Source organism: Schistocerca americana, chromosome 4 (genome assembly GCF_021461395.2).
Source record: "Schistocerca americana isolate TAMUIC-IGC-003095 chromosome 4, iqSchAmer2.1, whole genome shotgun sequence".
NCBI classification, from domain to species: domain Eukaryota; kingdom Metazoa; phylum Arthropoda; class Insecta; order Orthoptera; family Acrididae; genus Schistocerca; species Schistocerca americana.
In genome coordinates, this window is record NC_060122.1 from 182,072,047 (window position 1) to 182,093,545 (window position 21,499).

A 21,499-nucleotide genomic window follows, 5' to 3' on the forward strand; every position below is an offset into this window, starting at 1 on the left:
CTGGTTAAATAAAGGTCATAATTACGAACATGTCTTGAACCATTATTTGAGCTAAGATGCAGTTCGCTATCTGCAGGAGACTGTTCTCTCTGCTGTGAACTGGATCCACTGGTACTCCTATCATAAAATTTTAAGTTTTTGATTTAAAAACGGTTTTTGCTTACTGCCTGACGAATGTGGTTGGTATACTGATTTAAGGAGCTATTGTGTAGATATCTCCAAGTTATACTTTCGCCACCCCAAAATACCATGCTATTCTTAAAGTAGAAAGGTATGGATTAAGACAGATAACACGAGTAGCTGTGCTTCTGTTCACTCTAACTCATCTTGTGACTTAACATGAATTATAACAGATTGTTAATCACCATATAGAGGAGGTGTTGAACAGCAGACAGCCACATTTAAAAATAGGCTATTGGCTATTTTTTTTTTTAGCAACTAGGCAAAGTCCTTTACCAGATGAAGAAAGTAAATGCTTAGAAACCTCATTTGATTTACAGAGATTTATCATTGTAACACACATTGTTTGTGAGACTACCTTGGTCACACGCAGCAATAGAAGTGAAATACTTATTTTTAAATCGTGGATAAGACTTAGCTGCAATATTTGCCATTGGTTAGAAAGGTGAAAAGGGCTTCAAATTCTCTTGACACTTTCATGATACAAAAGTTTGAAGCATGTTGCAGTATTATGAACTTTATTCACTTGAACCTAGTGTATCTTCAGAAATTTTTGAATCTCAAGGCTCTATGTAATTGCGTAGGTGGGTGGTGTCTGATTGAAGAACTATTCCACATGCTAACGGCAAGCTCACTCAGCTAATCCTAAAACATTTCAGATGACTTTGGATGTCCAGCTGAATTCCATAAATGTTTTCGGAGACTTTAGATTCAAAGTCTGGTGATGTTAATCAGTAGGAACAACTGAGTTCTTGCTTGGTTCACTTATTATGTAGCATTACAAACACAAATTGCATAGTTCTATCAAGGTGACACTCATATCAGACAGTTTTTGCCAGTTGCATTCTTATCGTAGGTTGCTTACGTAGAGTTCTTGTGCGTGTTAGTGGTGGGAGGTGTAGACAGGAGCCAGGCTGTGGCAGCCAGTAAGAAAATGACATGGATTGTAGCCCACTGTGGGTCACTGTGACTGAGCAAGGTGGCGCAGTGGTTAGCACATTGGAGTCTCATTCGGGAGGATGACGGTTCAATCCTGTGTCTGGCCATCCTTATTTAGGTTTTCCGTGATTTTCCTAAATCCCTCCAGGCAAATGCCGGGATGGTTCCTTTGAAAGGGCACGGCCGACTTCCTTTCCCATCCTTCCCTACTCAGATGAGATCGATGACTTCGCTGTTTGGTCTCCTTCCGCAAACAACCCAACCCCAACCCCATTACCTGGGTCACTGTGATTTCATGGCTGTGGACTGCCAGTTCTTAGCAGGTTATCTCTTGTAGAACGTATGTGGCTTCCATCTCCTTTTTGGACATTATTTCATAAAACGTAGCATGCATTTGTTATGGCAATTGCAGATTGTTCTTGAAAATTCCTTGAGCGATGAAATATTGTCCATTTATTTGCGAGTGCCAAAAGTGCATTATATAAACCATCTAGTCAGAGACAGTTGTTAGGTAGAGGTTCTTGTATTGTTTGTTAACTCCATCCTCCATCAGGAAGAACTGAATCATCAGATGTACCAAATGCTCATCTGTGACAGTGGCGCATGGCAACGATACTCCCTTCTTTGGTATGGGGCGTCTAACGCCTTGACGACTTAAGAGGGTGTGAAGTGTATGTGCAAACTCGCCACTTCTCTTACACAAGTTGACTTACTTGGGAATGCGCAGATGATCTTCTTCTCTGGATAGCCGACTTCTGGAATCTCTATAAACTTCTTCTCCGAAGAATGATGCTAGTCACAGTAAGCCTTCTCTCTCTCTCTCTCTCTCTCTCTCTCTCTCTCTCTCTCTCTCTCTCTCTCTCATTGTGAAATAATGAGGTACTCGAAGAATATTTTTCAACAACTATCGGTACTTGAATGTCCACAAAGAACAAAATTCACACTTCTCACATAAACAATTGACTTCTTGTAAGTCACTTGTCGCCTCACATTAGAAACAGTTAAGTTACAATTACAACAGAGTTGTTTTGATAACCACAACTGTATTACACAGGAATCATACACATGTCTTGCCTTTAAGGAGTTCAAGTTAAAAGTAACTTATGTCTTCTCAACTCAAACGTTCTTTTGTCACTAACAATAGTCACAGTTACAAAACAGCTCAGAATAACACAGAAGTTCCTTGGTGCTCCCGTGTGCTTTCATTAAGACTTCCATGGACCGACCGACTTTTCGATGCCGTTTGATCGCTGTGTCTACCGTCTTTGTATGACAAACTTCAAACCTGCTCAGACACAGGTGATGCGCAGTAGATAGGGTTTATTTCTTCCACTCACATCTAAAATATCATGTGTCCGAGATGGTGAAAGGCCGAATGGTTCTAGAATTTACGCCAAAATCCTCGAAGCACTACAGGTTTTCCACAGACTTTCATAATTTTTTTATTATAAAGATTTCTATGCAAAATTGATCAGTATCTGTGTATGTGAATTTATTATATGGAGTGAATAAACAAAGTAAGAAGACAGAAAAACCATTTTTTATAATTATAGTAAAGTACATTTGCTATCAGAAAAAAATTATAACATATTCCACATCAATTTCTCTTGACTGATCTGTTGGTACTGACAATCAGCTGGCTGCTCAACGTTGCAGCTGCGTAGTGCATTACAGCCCATACTGCTGAGGCTGTTTGCCTAGAAGCATTTTTGTTTCATTTGTTACGCTGTAAATCGGGTAAAGCTTGGTGGACTCGAAGGTAGGTTTCAGCATTGCAGTGCTTTACTAGGCATTGTGGTGTGCCCCTCTGAGGAGACTTATACAGCCAGTTACAGTGGGATCTACATTTCAGCATGTAGTTGGAAATATGGTGCAACTTGACTTAGAATTATTGTTATTGTTAAATGTGAAAGAGTGATATGTAACAGAGAAAATAGTAAGACCAACCGAGATTGCGCCCTAAGCCTAAGTTTTGCTGCTTGGAACTTAAACCACTGAGCCACAAAGGCACATTTCTGAACAAACCACTAATAAGTTATTTATTAAACAGAAGCTGCACTGAGCTATGGGAACCAAAACTGATTCTGTACAAGAAATAACCAAAGAAAATGTGGTGGCATTATTTGTCACTTATTTAATTTTCATGTAATTTATTAATGATAAAATTTTAGTTATCTATTTATTTGAATAATTATCCAGATAGAAATGTTCTTGTAACACCTCCATCTGCTTATGAGCCAGCAGTGGCTTGAAAACATGTTCATGTTTCAACAAACATTAAAAAAAGCTACTGGTTGCAGATTTATTACAAGATAAACCACCAGTTTAAATCATAGTCACAGTTAGTCATCCACAATGGATACATAGCAATCCATTTGAGTAATACCCATCTCCTCTCATTACTACATCTTATGCTTACTTTCTCTTTCTGTTCATATTATCAAGTCTGTAATAAACTGGAATTGTTGTAGGATTTCTCATATAACTAATTTTAGTTTACTTATATTTTCAAAAATTGACGTACTTACTTTAGTTTTTGTTTGAAATGTTTTTCCTGTGACATTTGCAGCAATTCTTTTTGTCTTTTTCAGGGGAATTGTAAACACTGCCACTGGAGTATCACCCAATAAAACATTATCTCTTCATTCACCACTGACGATTGCTGAAAACAAAGACAGTCACTCTGTTTTTGAACAAAGGAAGAATATAATGGATAAGAATAAAGTTGCAGAGTGTCCAGTACTTCCAGTCAATAACAGCTATCGTACCAGCACTCCAAGAAATGGTCAGGATAATAATAGCATTGAGAGAGATTTCACTCAGAAGAGTGATGCTCAACGTGACATACTTCACCAAGGTGAAGAAAGAATTTCAGCAAATGCAGAAGTGTTGCAGACACCACAGCCTTTACTAAGAAATAATGAAAAGAGAGATTATGGCAAAAGATCGGATATCAAACCTTCATTGCAACACGGAGAAAATGTGTTGGCTAGTGAAAATGTGAAAGGGAGGATTTTGGCAGATGCAGAAGTGTCTGGGAACTTGCCTTCACCACTGTTAGGAATCAATAATACAGGAAAGCAAAATACTTTACATGATCAAATTCAAAATAATTACATGCAGAATGAGACAGCAAAGCAATCTGGCAGTCAGAAACGTAATGCTCGAGGTAACAAAACAAGCACGTCTCCTGGCTTTGGCGATGTTAATAGAACACACAGTAGTGAAAACCAGAATAGACCTCATAACAGTTATGGCCAAAATGAAGCTGGTTGGAAGAGTAATGATCATAATCAAGGGAATCGTAACAGTTATGGACAGAATGAACCTGGCAAGGGTCGTAACAGCTATGGGCAGAATGAAGCCAGTAAAAGGAATGAACACAGTCAAGGAAATCGAAAACATGGTGGTGATAAAAGTGGTGATAGAAATAAAACGCAAAACAGAAACATCCATCAGAAGAATTTTAAGTCACACAGTCAGCACAGACCTAATCATTCCGAACAAGACTTAGGAAGGCAGAAAAAGGATGTAGAGGTATGTTTTATTAGACTAAACATTTGCTCTTCTCCGACCCTCCCACAAATAGTTCATTAAATAATAGGTCAGAAAGAAATTTTTGTCAGTGAGACATACTGTGGTCTACATACCAGCTGCCAACATGGGGTCCGCCTCTGTTTTATATGGATTATGATTATATCTGTGTATCTGCTGGCATCTCTCTTTCTCAATTTTTCATTTTTCTTACTTTCACCTACAGTACTCATTTTCCCTCTTACCATTCTTTTATTCATTTCCAGCCACTTCCCATAATCGCTATCCTGAAACCAGTGAAATCCTTTCCTGCATTTACCCTTCTGACCCATTAATTGCAGAAAGTTTTCACTGTCCAGTGCCACTTATACATTTTGAACTATTTTCAAAGCTTAGAAATTTGTGCTAGGGTGGTATTCAAATCCAAATCCAAATCTGAGAGGGGTGACATGTGGGTAAGACTCTGGACAATCAGGATTCAAATCCATATTAATGGACTGAAAAGTACAAACTTCTATTTTGTGTCATTTATTATCAAAATATGAGTCATTGATAAAACATGCAGCATGATCTTGACATTATGAATGGGGAAGAAGCTGCTACTTCCATAGTCATAATGGAAAATGTGGTCACTGTTGACTAAATATAGCAAGGTTACAAGTTTCTTTTGCTACAGATATAATTTACTTGCATCTGATGTGCTTTCCCTTTATCAGGGTGTATACGTGCTGGGAAAACCCCAGGAATTCTTTCATTTGGGAGAAAACTGGGGAAAACACAGGAATTTTTTAGAATTTTGGGAATTTTTCATTGTTTTAATTTTCAATTAAATTTTTCTAATTTTGGTTGGTAAGAACTGACACTCTAACGAAGAATTTTACTGTATCCTTCTACTGCAGAAGTAAAACATAATGGGAGAAAAAACCAAAATACAGTCCACACACAAGTGTCTGCCAGCAGCAAAATGTGTCAAATGCTTTAGGACAGAGACTATGCTATACGTAATAACAAACTGCTTCCGAATACCTTGTTGTCACAACTATTCACATTAGGTTCGTTTGAGCAGTTGCCAGTGGGCTGAAGTACATACGCTGTTTACTCATGTATGAGCAGTACCTTTTTCCGCTTCTGGCTGTTAGCTGTTTCAGCAGTAGCAACAAGCATCTAAATGATACCCAGAAAATTTTTTCTGTCACTCCCAGGCTACCAGATTCGATCATGTGCTGGGCTGTCTGAGTTGTAGTGGGGAGGGGTTAGTCTCCATGAGACCCATGTTTACGTTCAGTGCTTTTGCTGTTTCCTCTTTGTTTATAGTTCTCACATCAGGTGAAAACAAAATGGATTTCCGTGGCCGGGAGCTATCAAGTAAATTAAAATATATTAACATAATTACAGAAGGCTAAAATATGTTATTAGTTTGTTTCCCGATTTTTATTCCATTTCCACATTTTTGGCAATCGAGCATTAATCGCCTTGCAGAACAATGAAGTTATTTTTGTTGGTTTGTTAAAGAAATTTGGCTTTCTCTTTTCCGCGGAGTCTGTCAGTTTATTTGAAGCAAAGTGTTTCATTCTGCACTGTTGACTAGTTTCATTGTTTGCTGAATTTCAAGTGCATGTTTTCATTTTCTGGCACATGCGATATTATGCCATAATAAAGAACCAAACATGAGATAATACAGTACTGGTACTCAAAGAAAATTTGCATCCTGTAAACCACACTGAGAAGCTTAATATCAGGTTGAGGTCTGTTTTGTTGTGAATGTGGACATACGAATACACACTTCAAGCTGCATTATGCATTTTAGTATGGTTTATGGCATTCTGATGCTTGCGGAGTATCCTTTGGTGCCCTGTTTCTTTTATGACGTGATGTAATACCTCTTAATGCTATATACGTACGAACATACGGGTGTCCTATATCACTAAAGCTGCACATGTGCAATAATGCCTGTTTTCTGGCGCTCTCTGGCAATTGCTAAACTGAACTTATTTTTACAAGTCATGGGGAAAATATGGCAAACGGTGGCTTGAAGAGTGTTACTTTCAAAATAAATTTCCTTTTATGCGAAATGAATTACGTCAAGTGTCAGAATGTGTGATGAATTGCTTAAATCACAAAGTGCTTCTCTAATTTAAAACTTAACACTTTGGGGTTCAGCCATTTAGAACAATTTGAAGCCCAGAAGAACAGACATTTATGTCATTATTTAAAAGTTTACTGCCACATTGTGTGATGCATCTTAAAATACAACACACTCAAAAAAGGAACCAATATTATATATGAAAGCTTAGCTTTTCCTGTCAATTTTTAATCTTCAAGACTAACATTATATGTGAAATGATAGCTTTTCATGCAGCTGTACTGTGTGTATTAATTTAAACCGTTAACTTTTCCTATTTGTGTGTTCGCGCTACTTAACAATGATGTTGCTATCGGTTGACTACATCACGTGTCTTGTGCTCTGAATATCTGTTGTCATCAGCTGGCAAGATCATGTGACATGAGCTGTGATTGGCATACAAAAGTGCATCGCAATCTCGATTTTAATGCTTCGGAAACTAATTTGCTGTGTTGTTTGGCGTTCACTTTCATAATACGAAAATATGCAGCATACATGTTGCTGCACATCAAAGATCTTTCTGAAACACAATTTTTTTCTGATTTCATTTTCTAAAGTGCCGGGAAGTTCTACTATTTGAAGTATTAAGTTTTACAGTTCCAACGGAATTTATACTGTAACTTCACATGGAAAAGATGTATTTTCACCAGGGAAAAGCATATTTTTAATCGGGAAATCAGGGATTTTTTTTCCCTTGTCCACATATACACCCTGCTTTTCCTCTCTTCATTTTGTGGTGGCTGTCGTATACGAACTAGGGTACTTTGCAAGTAATTTGCCACAGAGTCGACGGATCAAGAGGCATATATTAAATGAAGGTTAGGTATATACGTCTCAATATAATCACGTTAAAGAGATAGCAAGATGAAATGTTGTTGTACTTTCGGGGGTGAACATAACCTACCTAGATGTTTCAGCCTTAAGTTTTTATAGAATGTGGAACAAGGGGAAGGCCACAGATCAGTAACAGAAAGGTAGAAATTCAATTTTTGTGTTTATTGAATCATAGATACAAAAGAAGGTTGAGGTAGCCTTCAGTGTCTGAAAACAGCCCATCCACAATGCTGGATTGCCCATTAGTAATCGCCTATCCTTCATAGGGTTTTGAGTTTATAAAATAATAATACAAAAAAGTGAATAAAAAGTTTGTGCAGCTCGCAAATAGTTCAGATAGGTAAAAAGTGCTCACAGAGCAGACTGTGTGCTCGCAAAATTTTGGTGATTTATTCCAGTTTTGGTGCACATGATTTTTGGCGTAGAGGACTACATTTTTTCATGATGCAACCTTGTTCTTCCGTGCAGTAATTGTTCTGTGCGCATCTGAGTCCAGGACAATGAGTCAGAACATGCTACCAGCTAAGGTGGTGGCAAACTTCTCTGCCAATCTTTGACAGATCCAAAGCCAAACAGACAAGGTGGGAGATTGCCTAAGAAGTGGTCTTGCGAATGTCTCTCTGAGTTTTATTTCCTAGGTGGTGTGTCTTCGACAGTAAATTGTAGTCCACACAGGGGTGGGTCTGCTGATCTCTCATACTGCTTTTTATGTTGTGGGACAGGGGTGACATAAAGGCTCTTAGCTTGGTTATTCTAAAGTGGTGCCACTCGAGGACTTCCTCCACACCATGTGGCTACAAACCAAATCTTAGCCAAATGGCTCTTTTTCCTTTGAGAGCCCACACATCTTAGGACATTCTCAGTATATGCTTATCAGATATTAAAATTATTTGACCTTATTATCTGATGGTCATATGCTTCAGTGACACATTGATGGGGTCAAGAATCCGTAGCAGAATTTGAGTTTATAAGGGGAAATTTGTACACAAAGTTTTTCCCCTTCTGTCGGAATCTGATTGGATTGTATATCGGTTGAATAATTCAGTACTCTTTCTTTGTAAGGGTCGGATGAAATCATTGCTAGGACCACTCCATGTGTGTAAAGAATTTTGGACACACACACACACACACACACACACACACACACACACACACACACACACTCCCTCTCTCTCTCTCTCTCTCTCTCTTCAAAATCATGCTTGTTATTTGCAACTGATAACAAACTGTTGATTGTCGATATCTGGTGTGGTACTGTAATACAGTCCTCCTCTGTGTAGCCAGGACGTGGTGTATACACCCCAAGATCCATGAAATCTGGAAAAAACCTGGAAATTTTTTCATCCAGAAGAGAACTGGGAAAAACCTAGGAATTTTCCGTTGTTTTAGTTTTCAGTTTTATTTTTGTAATTTTGACTGTTAAGATCTGATACTGTAACAAAGAATTTTACTGTATGTCGCTACTGTAGAATAATACTTTAGCAATAAAACATTAACGAGAGAAAAATAATAATAGTAATAATAAAACTTAAGTTCAAAAGGAAATTCGCCATTACAACAGAACACAGTGTACACATAAGCAACTGTCAGCAGCAGAATGAGTCAAAGAAGAGGACTATGCAATACTCCATAACAAAAAACTGATCCCAATGAATGTGACATCACAAATGTTTAATTAGGTTTGTTGGAGCAGTTGCCATCAGGTTCGTGCACATGCGCAGTTCAGTCGGGTATGGGTATACCTTCTCCGCTTCTGGCTACTTGAAGTGTGGCTGTTAGCTGTATCAGCAGTAGAAATGTGCAGCCAGATGCTACCCAGAAAAATTTTTGCTGCCACGTCCAAGTTGCCACATCTGCACATGTGCAGAGCAGTCTGAGTTGGGAGGGGGGTAGTGTCTACGTGACCCGTGTTTACGTTTATATGATTTTAGTGTTTCCTCTTCGTGTATAGCTCTCATGTCAGATGGAAACAAAACGTATTTCTGTGGCCGGGGAGATATCAAGTTAATTAAAATACATTCATATAATTACAGTAAGCTAAAATATGTTACTAGTTTGTTTCCTGATTTTATTTTATTTCCACATTTTTTGGCAGTCAAACATTGATCTCCTTGCAGAACAATGAAGCTATTTTTGTTGCTTTGCTACAGAAATTTGCCTTTTAATAATCTCTTCCGCAGAGACAGTCTGTTTATTTGAAACAAAGTGTTTCATTCTACACTATGACTAGTTTCAACTGTTTTTTGAATTTCAAGTGCATGTTTTCATCTTCTGGCACGTATGACATTATTACCAACCATGAGATAATATAGTACTTATACTGCAAGAAAATGTCCATCCCGAAAACCACACTGAAAAGCTTAATATCAGGTTGGGGCCTAGTTCTTCGCTAATCTGGACATAGAAATTTGTATTTTAAACAGATTTACGCATTTTAAAATGGTTTACAAAATTCCGATGCTCTTGGAGTATCCTGTGATGTCCTGTCTCCTTGTGACATTATGCAAGATTTAATGCTTCATACATATGAGCATGAGGGCTTCCTACTTCATCGTAGCAGCGCATGTGCAGTAACACCTGTTTTCTGGTGCTCTCTGCACCTGCTGGAATGAATTATAAGAAGTTACGGAAAATATTGCGAATGGTGGTTTGCAAGGTGAATTATGTTACTTGTTAGAATATGCTTTGAATTGCTTACACCACAGAGTGTTTGACTCTCATTTAAAGCTTTACACTTTGAGGACAAGCCACTGAAAAGAATTTAGAGCCCATAAGGCCAGATATTTATGTTGTTATTTAAAATTTTAGTGGTACGTTTGTGTGATGTATCTTAATGTGAAACACACAAAAAAACCAATATTACATATGAAAACTTAGCTGTTCTTGTAGCTACACCGTGTACTCCTATATTAATTTAAAGTATCAACTTTTCTTATTTGTGTGTTCGCGTTACTTCACAGTGATGTTGATGTTGCTATTGGCTGACTGCATCAAGTGTCGTATGCTCTGAATATCTGCTACCATCGCATGACAAGATCACATGACATGAGCTATGATTGGCCTACAAAAATGCTTTGTAGTCTTGTTTTCAATGTGCTGTGTTGGGTGGAATTCGAGTACAGGTACATTTGAAAAATGAAAATATGCGGTTTATATGTTGTATATTAAGCCTGATTAACATTTTTGGTTCCGCTACTTACCCCCTCCCCCCTCCGCACCTTCTCTCCTGCCCACCGTCTAAACTGCAACACTTCACTGTCCGCCACACCCACCATACTATCCCTCCCCCTCCCCACCCAAGTGTGTGTGTGTGTGTGTGTGTGTGTGTGTGTGTGTGTGTGTGTGTGTGTGTGTCTACTGCTGACAAAGGCCTTAATGGCCGAAAGCTATGATGGTGTGAATCTTTTTATTGTGTCTTATCACGACTCAGCACCTCCACTGTATGGTGAGTAGCAACTTTCCTTCTCTCGTATTGTTACATTCCATCCTGGATTTTCCATTGTTTGATTATTGGTTCAATGGATTGATAAGTTTTACAGTTCCAAGGGAAAATATACTGTCACTTAATGTGGAAAAAGTACATTTGTAACCGGGAAATCTGGGAAAAATCTGGGAATTTTTTTCCTTGCCCTCGTATACACCCTGTAGAAACAGGCAATATAATGTGAAATTTGCTAATAATAGTAGCTACAAATTGAGATCATCCTCCACTTGTAATTTATAAATATATGGGTTATTGTGAAGAACACAGTATTGAAGTGCAGACTTTCGGGCTGCTATGACATTCTGCATCTACATGGATACTCTGCAAACGTCACTTAAGTGCCTGGAAGAGGGTTTTGGTGGCTGTGTGAGGCCTGAATAACACGAAGTGAAGTTGCATAGTGGTGAAGGGGCTAGACATGTATTGGGAATAGTGAGGTTAAAAATCCCAGTCCAGTCATACAGAATTAAATTTTATGCAGTTTCCTTAATCATGCCTATGAACCCCATCCTCAAGATTCAACATGAACTCTAAATCTCCTTTACGAAGCAACAAGAGAAGTGAGGGTTGAAGTCTTTAGAGTTAATTGAGTAAACAATGGATTTACAGATATTTCCTTAGTGAATGCTACAATTATTGTACTTTTTCAATGGGGGTTTGTAAAGCGTTTCTGTACTAACAGGAGGATCTTATGGACTTAGATTTTCCTCATACTTAGAGATTTGAAGGTCAGTGCATGAGCACTAATTTTCCAAAGTGGTAAGATGTACTTCCTAAAAGAAAAAATTGCCTTTGACGTTTCGAAGATATGTTAGTGCTGTTAACTAAAAAATATTTGCGTAGAGTATTTTAACATAGTGACTGGTAGTGCAGCCAGTATTTAAAAATAGTCTTTAACGTAGAAGGCTTGTAATCCTAAACATTTTTTTGACTTTTTATTATCAGATGCAAATGTTTATCAACAAATATTGAATCAAAATTTTTAAATAAAGATAACATCTTTTATTACATGAAAATAAATTAATATTTGATATAGAAATCAAAAAGCCTTATTTTAAATAAAAATTTACATTTTTCAGTAATGCTATTCAGTCTCTAAAAATAAAAAAAATTACTGTTAAGTCCCTATTCTACATTTTTGTGCAGTCCAGAGTTAAATGCAAGATTGAGGTAAAAGCAGAATGTAATTGGTATACAGGATTAAAAATTGTAACCGCCCAAATACATTGTGTGAAAGGAAATTAAATGTATATACAATGTTTTATACAATAATCTGTGGTAATTATTTTCATCTGTTCTTAAATAAACCACAGATGTGTAACAGCAAGTAAAGTCATAAAATATTTGAAATTGGTATCCGGGTACAAGACAATCGAGCTATTTTCTGATGTGCTACGACAACAAGTTATATGTCGAAATACGCATTTGTGGGACATCTTTCTTATTTGCTCACCCAGAAAAAAGCAGAAATTAATGAGCATGGCAAATTGACCCAAAAAGTGTGTGATACGGTGAAAGGTGTCAGATTCTAACATGTGGAGGTATGTCTCTTCCTTCTGTAGCCTATGACAGTGCAACATACTCTGCTAACATGAGCGCAGTGACCTGTAGTGTATTATGTGCAAACTTTTCCGTGTTCATTGTGTTGAGTAGTTGTAGTGGAGTGTTCTGCGGTATTGCCAGTGTGTGCCGTTTGCATTTCAAACTCATCTCTTATTGTATTGTAAACGCAGCAGGTTTCGAGAAAGCATGTTTACCTTCACCCTTGATACTTATTTATACCAGTGAACATGAAATAAGGTTAAGCCTGCTGTGATTTCAGTGTTTCTCTGTTCCAACAATCCGTTAAATTTTAACAGTTCTCTCTGCCATCATAGTGCATTAAACACCATTGAGGACTGCAACAAAGACGAACAAGCCATCTCACAACTGTTCACTGAACATGTCCTGTTAACTGCGGTGCCCCACATAGCAAATGGAGTAGCCTATGTTGACTGCAGTTGATAGAGGCACGATACGTTCTGGCTCTGTTGACACGCTTCAGGCAGAACTACTACAAGTAAAATTGTTATTTTTGAGGTGAACTAGAAATGCAAGAACCCTCAAAACTGTGTGTGCAAGGTATAATTTTTTGGCATTAGTGTGTTGGGAAATGGCTCAGTTACCTCATACATCATTAGCAAAGGTGATAGTCTTTTCAGTTAGTACCCTACAGTATTACCTGTGGCAAAACCCACTTTTCGTAATAGGCCTATTATATGACATAATTTTGAAATTCCTTTGTTTATGGATTTGTGATTGAAATTTTCGCACAGACTTTGATTTACAGCTTCTGTGCTCACTACTTCATAATCCAATACTTCAAGAATTTCGAATGTTTAGTAGGCTGTCTATATAAGTGTGTGTGTGTGTGTGTGTGTGTGTGTGTGTGTGTGTGTGAAGTGGTTGCTCTGGCTGTTGGGTGACGTATCAGGTCACCAGTCAACTAGACCTCACTAGCTGGAATAGCCAACGTTTCTTTGATGTTGACCAAGCATATTCTTTTAGAGTCAGTGTTTAAATTTAAAAGATTGATGACTGATTTTTTGCTAAATACAGTTCTTTGGAAATAGATGCAAAAAGACAAGACAGAGTTATAAGTGGCACAAGGATAGGTTACAGTTTTGAACGTGCCCCCCCCCCCCTCTCCCCGCCACACACACACACACACACACACACACACACACACACACACACACAGTCTCAGGCAACTGAATCTGTGATTCGCGCGAGTGTGCGCATGCCTGTCTATTGTTGACACAAAGGCCCTGACAGCCGAACGCTATAATTGAGTTGTTTTTGTTGTGCCTATCTGCCCCTCAATGTCTCTGCTATATGGCGAGTGACAACCATAATATTACTTTTTGAAAGTACGCAAGTTTTTCTCAATGATGTCAATGGTTGGTTGAACAGGTATGTTAGTATATAGGTTCGTAATATCTAATGAAGACAATTTAGTGTCTTGGTTGTTGTTATGAAACATAGGTCTTTTCTTTTAATTGGTCCTTTTCTGTATAAAGCACGGATTTTGTCAGAAATAATTTTTTTAACTAGGCACTGAAATGTTTTTGGATCCTTCATGCACTGTCTGATGTTAAAATAGGAATTAATGTAACTTGGCAAAAGTCCATTTTCTTCACAATGCTTATTAAAATTAATAGCCCTGCCTGTGTTTAACAGTTTTCTTCTTATGTCTTTGTATTTTGATACAACCTTAGACACCTGGGCTGGTAGAAATCTTACAGTTTTAAACATGGCTGTTATTCAGCAACCGTATGCTAGTTTCAACATAGGATTAAACAGCCAATAGGATGCACATAAATGTGCAAACCTATGTCAATGTAGCTACCATTTCATAATTGATTAAAAATGTTAATGTCAAACTAAAAGAAATCAATGCCTTTTGTAATGAAGTGTGACAAGGGAATGCTGCTGTAATCATTGCTGCTCAGAACGAATGTGTGTGTAAAACTTCACAATTTTTTGAGGAGAGTAATGTTTTGGAGCAAGTTGAGGGTCCAAACCCTATGATACAAAAAGAAATTAGGGCAGTGTTAACAGCACTGTGCATTTGATCAAACCATTTCATAAAAAAAACAGCTTATTAATATGAATCCACAGGCCCCAAAATTGTATTCCTAGTTTAAAGTACATAAGTCACCATCCGATATGTTCGATTGTGAACAGCATGAAAAGTCCATATGAGCAAGGTTTCTTCACGAAAAAATGAGAAATCCTTTGTTTTTCAAAATAATATTGTCGACAATAGTCAAAATGAGGTCAGTAAAGTCAAAGACCTGGAGTGCGACCAAGATAATAAATTATTTTCATTAGATATTACGAACCTGTGTACTAATGTACCTGTTCAAACAACCATTGACATTGTTGAGAAAAACTTTCAGTACTTTTAAAAAAGATATTTTTAGGAGCAAATCACTAATAAAAAAGATATTTTTAGGAGCAAATCACTGACATGATTTGTTAACTAGGAGTAGTAGTAAAATACAACTATTTGTTTTTAGTGATGAATTATAGCATCAGCCTGATAGCCGGGCAATGGGTAACCCACTGGCAGGCATCTTGTTCAGTATTTTCTTTCATTAATTCACTGGAAGAGAGATTCTTCAAGAATTTTTCAGTTGCTCATCTTGGTATTTTGTCTTATGCTCAGTACATAGATGACATTTTGATAATACACAGTAGTTCCTGGGAAGGAATTCTGCATTTGTTTGAAATTTGTGATAGTTTCACGAAAAAATTAGCTTTACTTGTGAATCAGAAAATAATGATCGTCAGCTTAGCTAATTAGACCACAGTAGTGCTATTGATGACGGCGCTTTCTTTCAGTATTTTTCGAAAAGCCACTAATACGAATCAAATTCTACCCACTAGTTCAGTGCAGCCTCATTTCCAAAAGGAAGCATTTTTCCATTCAGCCATTCATTGTGGAATATCTGTGCCTTTTTCACTTGACATGAGGAGGTGAACATAATAAAAACTATTGCAGTTAATAAAGACTGTGATCCCACATTAGTTGACAAGATCTTCTAAGTTAAAACTGATGCTAAAGTGGCCACTTTACGCAGCGGTGCTATTCCTGACAGTAATGAGTATAAAAATGCTTTCTCGATACCATTTCTAGGCTCTATTTAGCATAAAATTCCTCATCTTCTGATTAAAAAAATATGAATTCAGAGTTGCCTTTTCCATGAGGAGTGTGTAAAACCACTTGTTATGTGTGTCCCATTTATTATATAGGATAAGCTGGAATGTCTTTCAGTGTCAGGTACAACGAACATTTGTTGGGAAAAAGAGGCTCTAATGTACACAGTTCCACTTTTGCTGATTGTCTGCTAATTTCCGAACACAAACCAAAACGCGTTAAACAAATTTCTATTTTACGTAGAGAAAAGGAGGATCATAGGCTCGATGAACTTGAAGAGCTGGAGGACTTCAAGTGTGTTTCTAATAACGATGGCCTCATCCTCATTGAACAGTTACAACTACATAACATAAATTTTTTCAGCAGTTGCACTCCACTGCTCGCAGAATTTTGATTCCTCTATTTTTACTATACTTCGCGAGCTTCTGGATTCAAAACATTATTTTACTCTAATCTATGATATGGATATAATAGAGGGAAACATTCCACGTGGGAAAAATATATCTAAAAACAAAGATGATGTGACTTACCAAACGAAAGCGCTGGCAGGTCGATAGACACACAACCAAACACAAACATACACACAAAATTCAAGCTTTCGCAACCAACGGCTGCTTCATCAGGAAAGAGGGAAGGAGAGGGAAAGACGAAAGGATGTGGGTTTTAAGGGAGAGGGTAAGGAGTCATTCCAATCCCGGGAGCGGAAAGACTTACTTTAGGGGGAAAAAGGACAGGTATACACTCGCGCACACACACCCATATCCCCCTAAGGTAAGTCTTTCCGCTCCCGGGATTGGAATGACTCCTTACCCTCTCCCTTAAAACCCACATCCTTTCGTCTTTCCCTCTCCTTCCCTCTTTCCTGATGAAGCAGCCGTTGGTTGCGAAAGCTTGAATTTTGTGTGTATGTTTGTGTGTCTATCGACCTGCCAGCGCTTTCGTTTGGTAAGTCACATCATCTTTGTTTTTAGATATATTTTACTCTAATCTCTTAGATACGTGCTGCTGATGTTACCTTCATGCAAATATTTTCTGGATTGTACAGCTGTTCGTAAGATTATTTCTATGTCCTTCTGTCCTTTATTTAATAGTAATTTCTGTAAAACCTAACAGATGGCTCTGTTACACTTAATTTGTTTGACTACTCTGTATTTTCAGAAAGACATTAAGCTCTCTATATTTTTTTTTAAATTAATTGTTGTTTTTTTTTTTTCAAGTATTTTTGTTATAATGTTTCAAATTGGCACACGTTACTCTCCGCGCTTGTTAGGTGGTGCAACTCGTATTGTATTCGTGGCAGCATTGTAAGCCACTGTGCCGATCAGTCTTATGTTGATCCCAGTTGGGCACTTGTAGCAAAGGCTAGAATATTATATTTTACTTTTGACAGGAGAATAGCTGCTCGAAATTCTGATTACTGCTTTTTAGCAATGATTGTGCATCATAAAAATTGTAATCTTGTTTAACGTGTTTTTGGTCATATCTCATTTGTTATGTTTAGCTTGCAAGATTTAGTGACATTTATTCTGCTGAAGCTACCACTAGTATGTGTCAAAACCTAGATCAATGTCCCTACCATTTATGTGCAACCTGTTGGCTGTTTAATCCTATGTTAAAACGAGGAAAGGTGGAGGCTGAGGCCCTTCATCATGTAGCGGCTCGGTCTGGAACACTTGGGGTCAACTGTCCTATTTTTCCATTACTACCGCATGATAGCAGTGATTGCAAGATGAAACTAAACATTGTAAGTTGGTAGGGAAATGCCGATCATCCATTATGTCAGCACTTCCTCTCTCACGTCTCCCGTCTCCACTGTAATGGCCTAAAATTTCCGTTAACTCCACCACCACCCGTCGCGTGAAGCCTCTGTTTCTTGTGCCACTTAATAACTCGTTCAGTCACATTATATGTCGGTAGGAAGAAAACTGGATGAAGTCAAGCAACATGTTGAGTAAGAATGTAGAATCGACATATATCTTACTAGGAAGAAACGTAAAATCGGGGAATTTTTATCATTTATCTTGTGGGTTTTTCACAGAGGCTACAAATTTATGATCTAGAATCACGAAAAATGTAACATCGGACAACATAAAATCGAAGTTCTACTGTGTTTTGTATTTGATGTTTTACATTTTTGTGATTACTTGAATTTCCAATTGATTCTTAATTAAATAAATCAATATTTATTTATTAACACTTGCTTTTTAATAAAAGTAAAAAAAGAGTTGGTACTAACAGGTAGTAACTTAGCAATTACAACACACAATGTGAGCTCTGTTACCACTTTGCCGTCTGCATGTCTCGTACAAATTTATTCGCTTCGCGCCGGCAGCGCTAAGTCAGATTACTTAGCTTGTCACTGGCCGCTTGTCACCTTTCCGTTGATGACAAGCTTCAAACACATTGACTTTCGCGCTCTTTAATTTTCCGGAAATCCTCTGTTTTGCCGTATCATCCCACAAACTCGAATTTTCTTTTCAAGTAACTTCTCTGCAAGTTCTACACTGTTACAATAATTATCCATGCAGAGGTGATGCCACTTTCCATCAGAAGGTGTCAGTAGTTCCATCACTGTTTTTGCTAAAGGCTGTCCAGTGCCAGAATATATCTTGATTGAGGAAATGTACACCCATACTCGAATCACACAGCATCCAAATGAGTATGCCGTATTTTGTAATTTTCGACAGATTGTAAACTTTAAAATTTAAGCGTCCATGCTACGTCATCATTCCTTCATCAATTGAGATGTTTTGACTTGGATTAAACGTTTCTTTAAACTTTTTGGAAAAATAATTAATTACGAATTGCGCTTTGACAAGCTGGTCAGCATTATCTGGTTTTCTTGTTGCTGCCAGAAAAATGTAAAAATGATAATATTTGTCTGAATCGGTTGCGTGACGACATTTTGCGGAATATCAGTGTGTCTATCAACGGATTCGTTGAACAGTAATCATCGATCCTTGCTTTTTTTTTTGCAATTCCCATAAGTATAGCAAGCCCAAACCATTTTCTAAGTTTGGGTCTCGTAATGTCGACAAATTTGGCATTTTTTAAATCCAGTTTCCTTCTATTGCAATTTTGACTATGGTATTTGTTGGTTTTGTTGCTAAAATATTCAAATAGATCATTCCCAATATATAATTCTATGATATCCTCGACCCTCTGTGTATCTTTGGAAAATAAGTTTGGACCCGGGGATCTTTCAAATTTATTATTGGTCCTCGGTAAATTAAAGTCTGACCACTGTACATTGTCTTCTTCGTCTGATTCATCCGAATCAGTTGGCAACCATAGCATCTCAGAATTCTTCTTGGACGCATTTCACTATCTTCCTACGATTCTACTACAGTTTCACTTTTTTGATACCCAATGTCTTCTTCCCAATCGACCAAGTCGTCCGGAACGTCAGACAAGACGTCCGTGCATTCATTGTAAATAATCCTATTATCTCTTTCAGCTGTTATGATGAAGGGGCACAAGTACTTAAAAAACAAAACACTTGTTGACGTGTTTAACTTATTGTTACCAATACAAAACACCAAAAGATTGCAAAAGATACTAAAGTGCTGTCGCCGGCCACTGCGCGATACTATTCTCGCGACAGCACTCTGGTGTCGCCGGCCGTTGACCGCTATTTCGCGCGTGACACCACTGTGGTGTCACCGGACAGGATAGTGTTAAATTATCTGAATGTTTTGTGCTGAAGTCTTTGGATTTCTTCAGAGGTGGTTATTTGACTTTTTTATCCTGTGTGCATCGCACTGCTCACAGGTCTGGACTCTGACAGATTGAAGGGGGCTACTCCAAAAGGTTCCTGTGTAAGAAATTGCAAACTGAGCAAACTGTGTCCTAGAATCACAGAACTGGGAATAAGATCACTTGTGCAACTTAACAGAGCAGCAGTGTAGATTCAGAATTCAAGAGGGGTGGCTGTACAACTTGTCTGGTCATTGGGATTGATTAGTCGAGCAAAATTGTAATAAACATGTTAAGGTTCTTCTGGTAACATCCCTTATCATGAAACATTAGATTCTGTGATAAAAGATAAAATAAGGGCTATACTACACAAGTATGGACCAAAAAAAGATAGAGAAAAGGGAATTTAGTGTGTGTTGTACTTCTGTTGTGACACCTGAAGAAATGATAAAAGTTTTAAAGGAAGCCATTGTAATTGAGCCAATACAGAATTTCTCTCTTCCTTCATTGTATTAATGTACGAGATTCAAGAGCACTAAACAAAATGTTAGGTGGTGATAAAATGAACTTCATGCGAGTGTCTGTATTTATAAAAGGGAGGCTGAGTGAAAAGATATTCAGAAGCAGATAGATTGAACAGACAAGGTTTGGAGCAATGAAGAGAAGAGTGATGTGATGGTGATGTACACAAATACACACAACTGGTTTGTCATGAAAGAAAAATTGAAATATCTGTGACCATTTATTTAAAATATCTTCACCTACATATATACTATGCAAACCATTGTGAAGAACATGGCTGAGCATACATCCCACAATACCACTTGTTAGGGTTGCCAGTGAACATTAGGAAGAATAACTGCGTAAATGAGTCTGTGTGTTCTGTAATTAGTCTACTCCTCTATTCAAGGTGTCTTTGGGGATACAACAGAGATAATAGCACATTCCTAGATTCCCCTCGTAATAAAACTTAGCGAAATTTTTCTAAATAAGCTGTTGTGGGATAATTGATGTCTATCTTAGTCTACCAGTTAAGAATTTCTAATATTCTTGTGAAGTTCTACTGTGTGTCAAACAAAGTTGTTCCATTTGTGCCGTCCTCTTCATACATTAAACGTAGCCAATTAGTCCTTCAAGGCATAGGTCTAAAGTCTTAGAGCTGTGTTGTAGGATAGTGGCATGAGTGTCTTTTTCAGCAATATCCTTTGTAGGCTGGCTGAGAGAGACAGGAGGGATTGTAGCTTTTTGTGTGTGTGTGTGTGTGTGTGTGTGTGTGTGTGTGTGTGTGTGTGTGTGTGTGTGTGTACTCTGAGGAAGGAGATGGTTTTTTATTTTAAGGAGAATTGAACAGTTCAGTAATTAAAATGTGGTTATTTTGTATGTTTTTGCTGTTTGACCTGATAACTAAAATCTTCACTAATAACTAACATTGAATTATTTCAGTGGGGCCAGTTTTCTCATGTGTGTTTAATTTTACAGCTTATGTTAGCTCCTTAAGCTGTCTAACTGGCAGGTGCACAACCTCATTTCATAGCAGTTGTAGTTTTATTGTCTTTCCTTACTGCCTCATTTTCACACTTTGCTGCTTCTTGCCTTTTTCACTGTTAAAATTTTGCCTTGGCCAGGCTGGCTTTTGTTTTCAGTATATCATTCTCCTGTCTTTTGACTTGACAAGTGTAGTTCCCTGTTACGTGCAACTTCTCATGCTTTCAGATTTTTGCTGTTTCTAACAATTTATTTGATGATATGTCCTTATCCTTTTCTGTGTAGTTCCATTTGATAGAGCATCTTTTATAGGTTTCAGCTTAATACCTTGTGAGTTTCCTCAAATAATTTTTCTCTCTTTTTCCAGATTAACGAAGTTGTTGATCTGTAGGCTTTATCATGATAACTTTGAATAAACTGCTTGACTTGCACTGTCAAATGTTTCCTGTTGGTTTGTTCTCTACATTAATCTCACACGTAATCTATCCTGCATGAGTTGTCAGTAAAGGTGGCAGATCCTGTG

The 21,499-nt window shown here is 37.7% G+C and overlaps 1 protein-coding gene across 4 annotated transcripts in view; it reads left to right on the top strand.

Moving 5' to 3' along the window:
• The window catches only part of LOC124612253, a 215,210-nt gene that overhangs the window by 50,799 nt on the left and 142,912 nt on the right, over positions 1 to 21,499 (top strand). For all 4 annotated transcript variants that reach the window (XM_047140333.1, XM_047140334.1, XM_047140335.1 and 1 more), the window contains exon 9: positions 3,711 to 4,656. In XM_047140333.1, the coding sequence (XP_046996289.1) occupies positions 3,711 to 4,656 (946 nt within the window). The remainder of the gene's footprint in view (positions 1 to 3,710; positions 4,657 to 21,499) is intronic.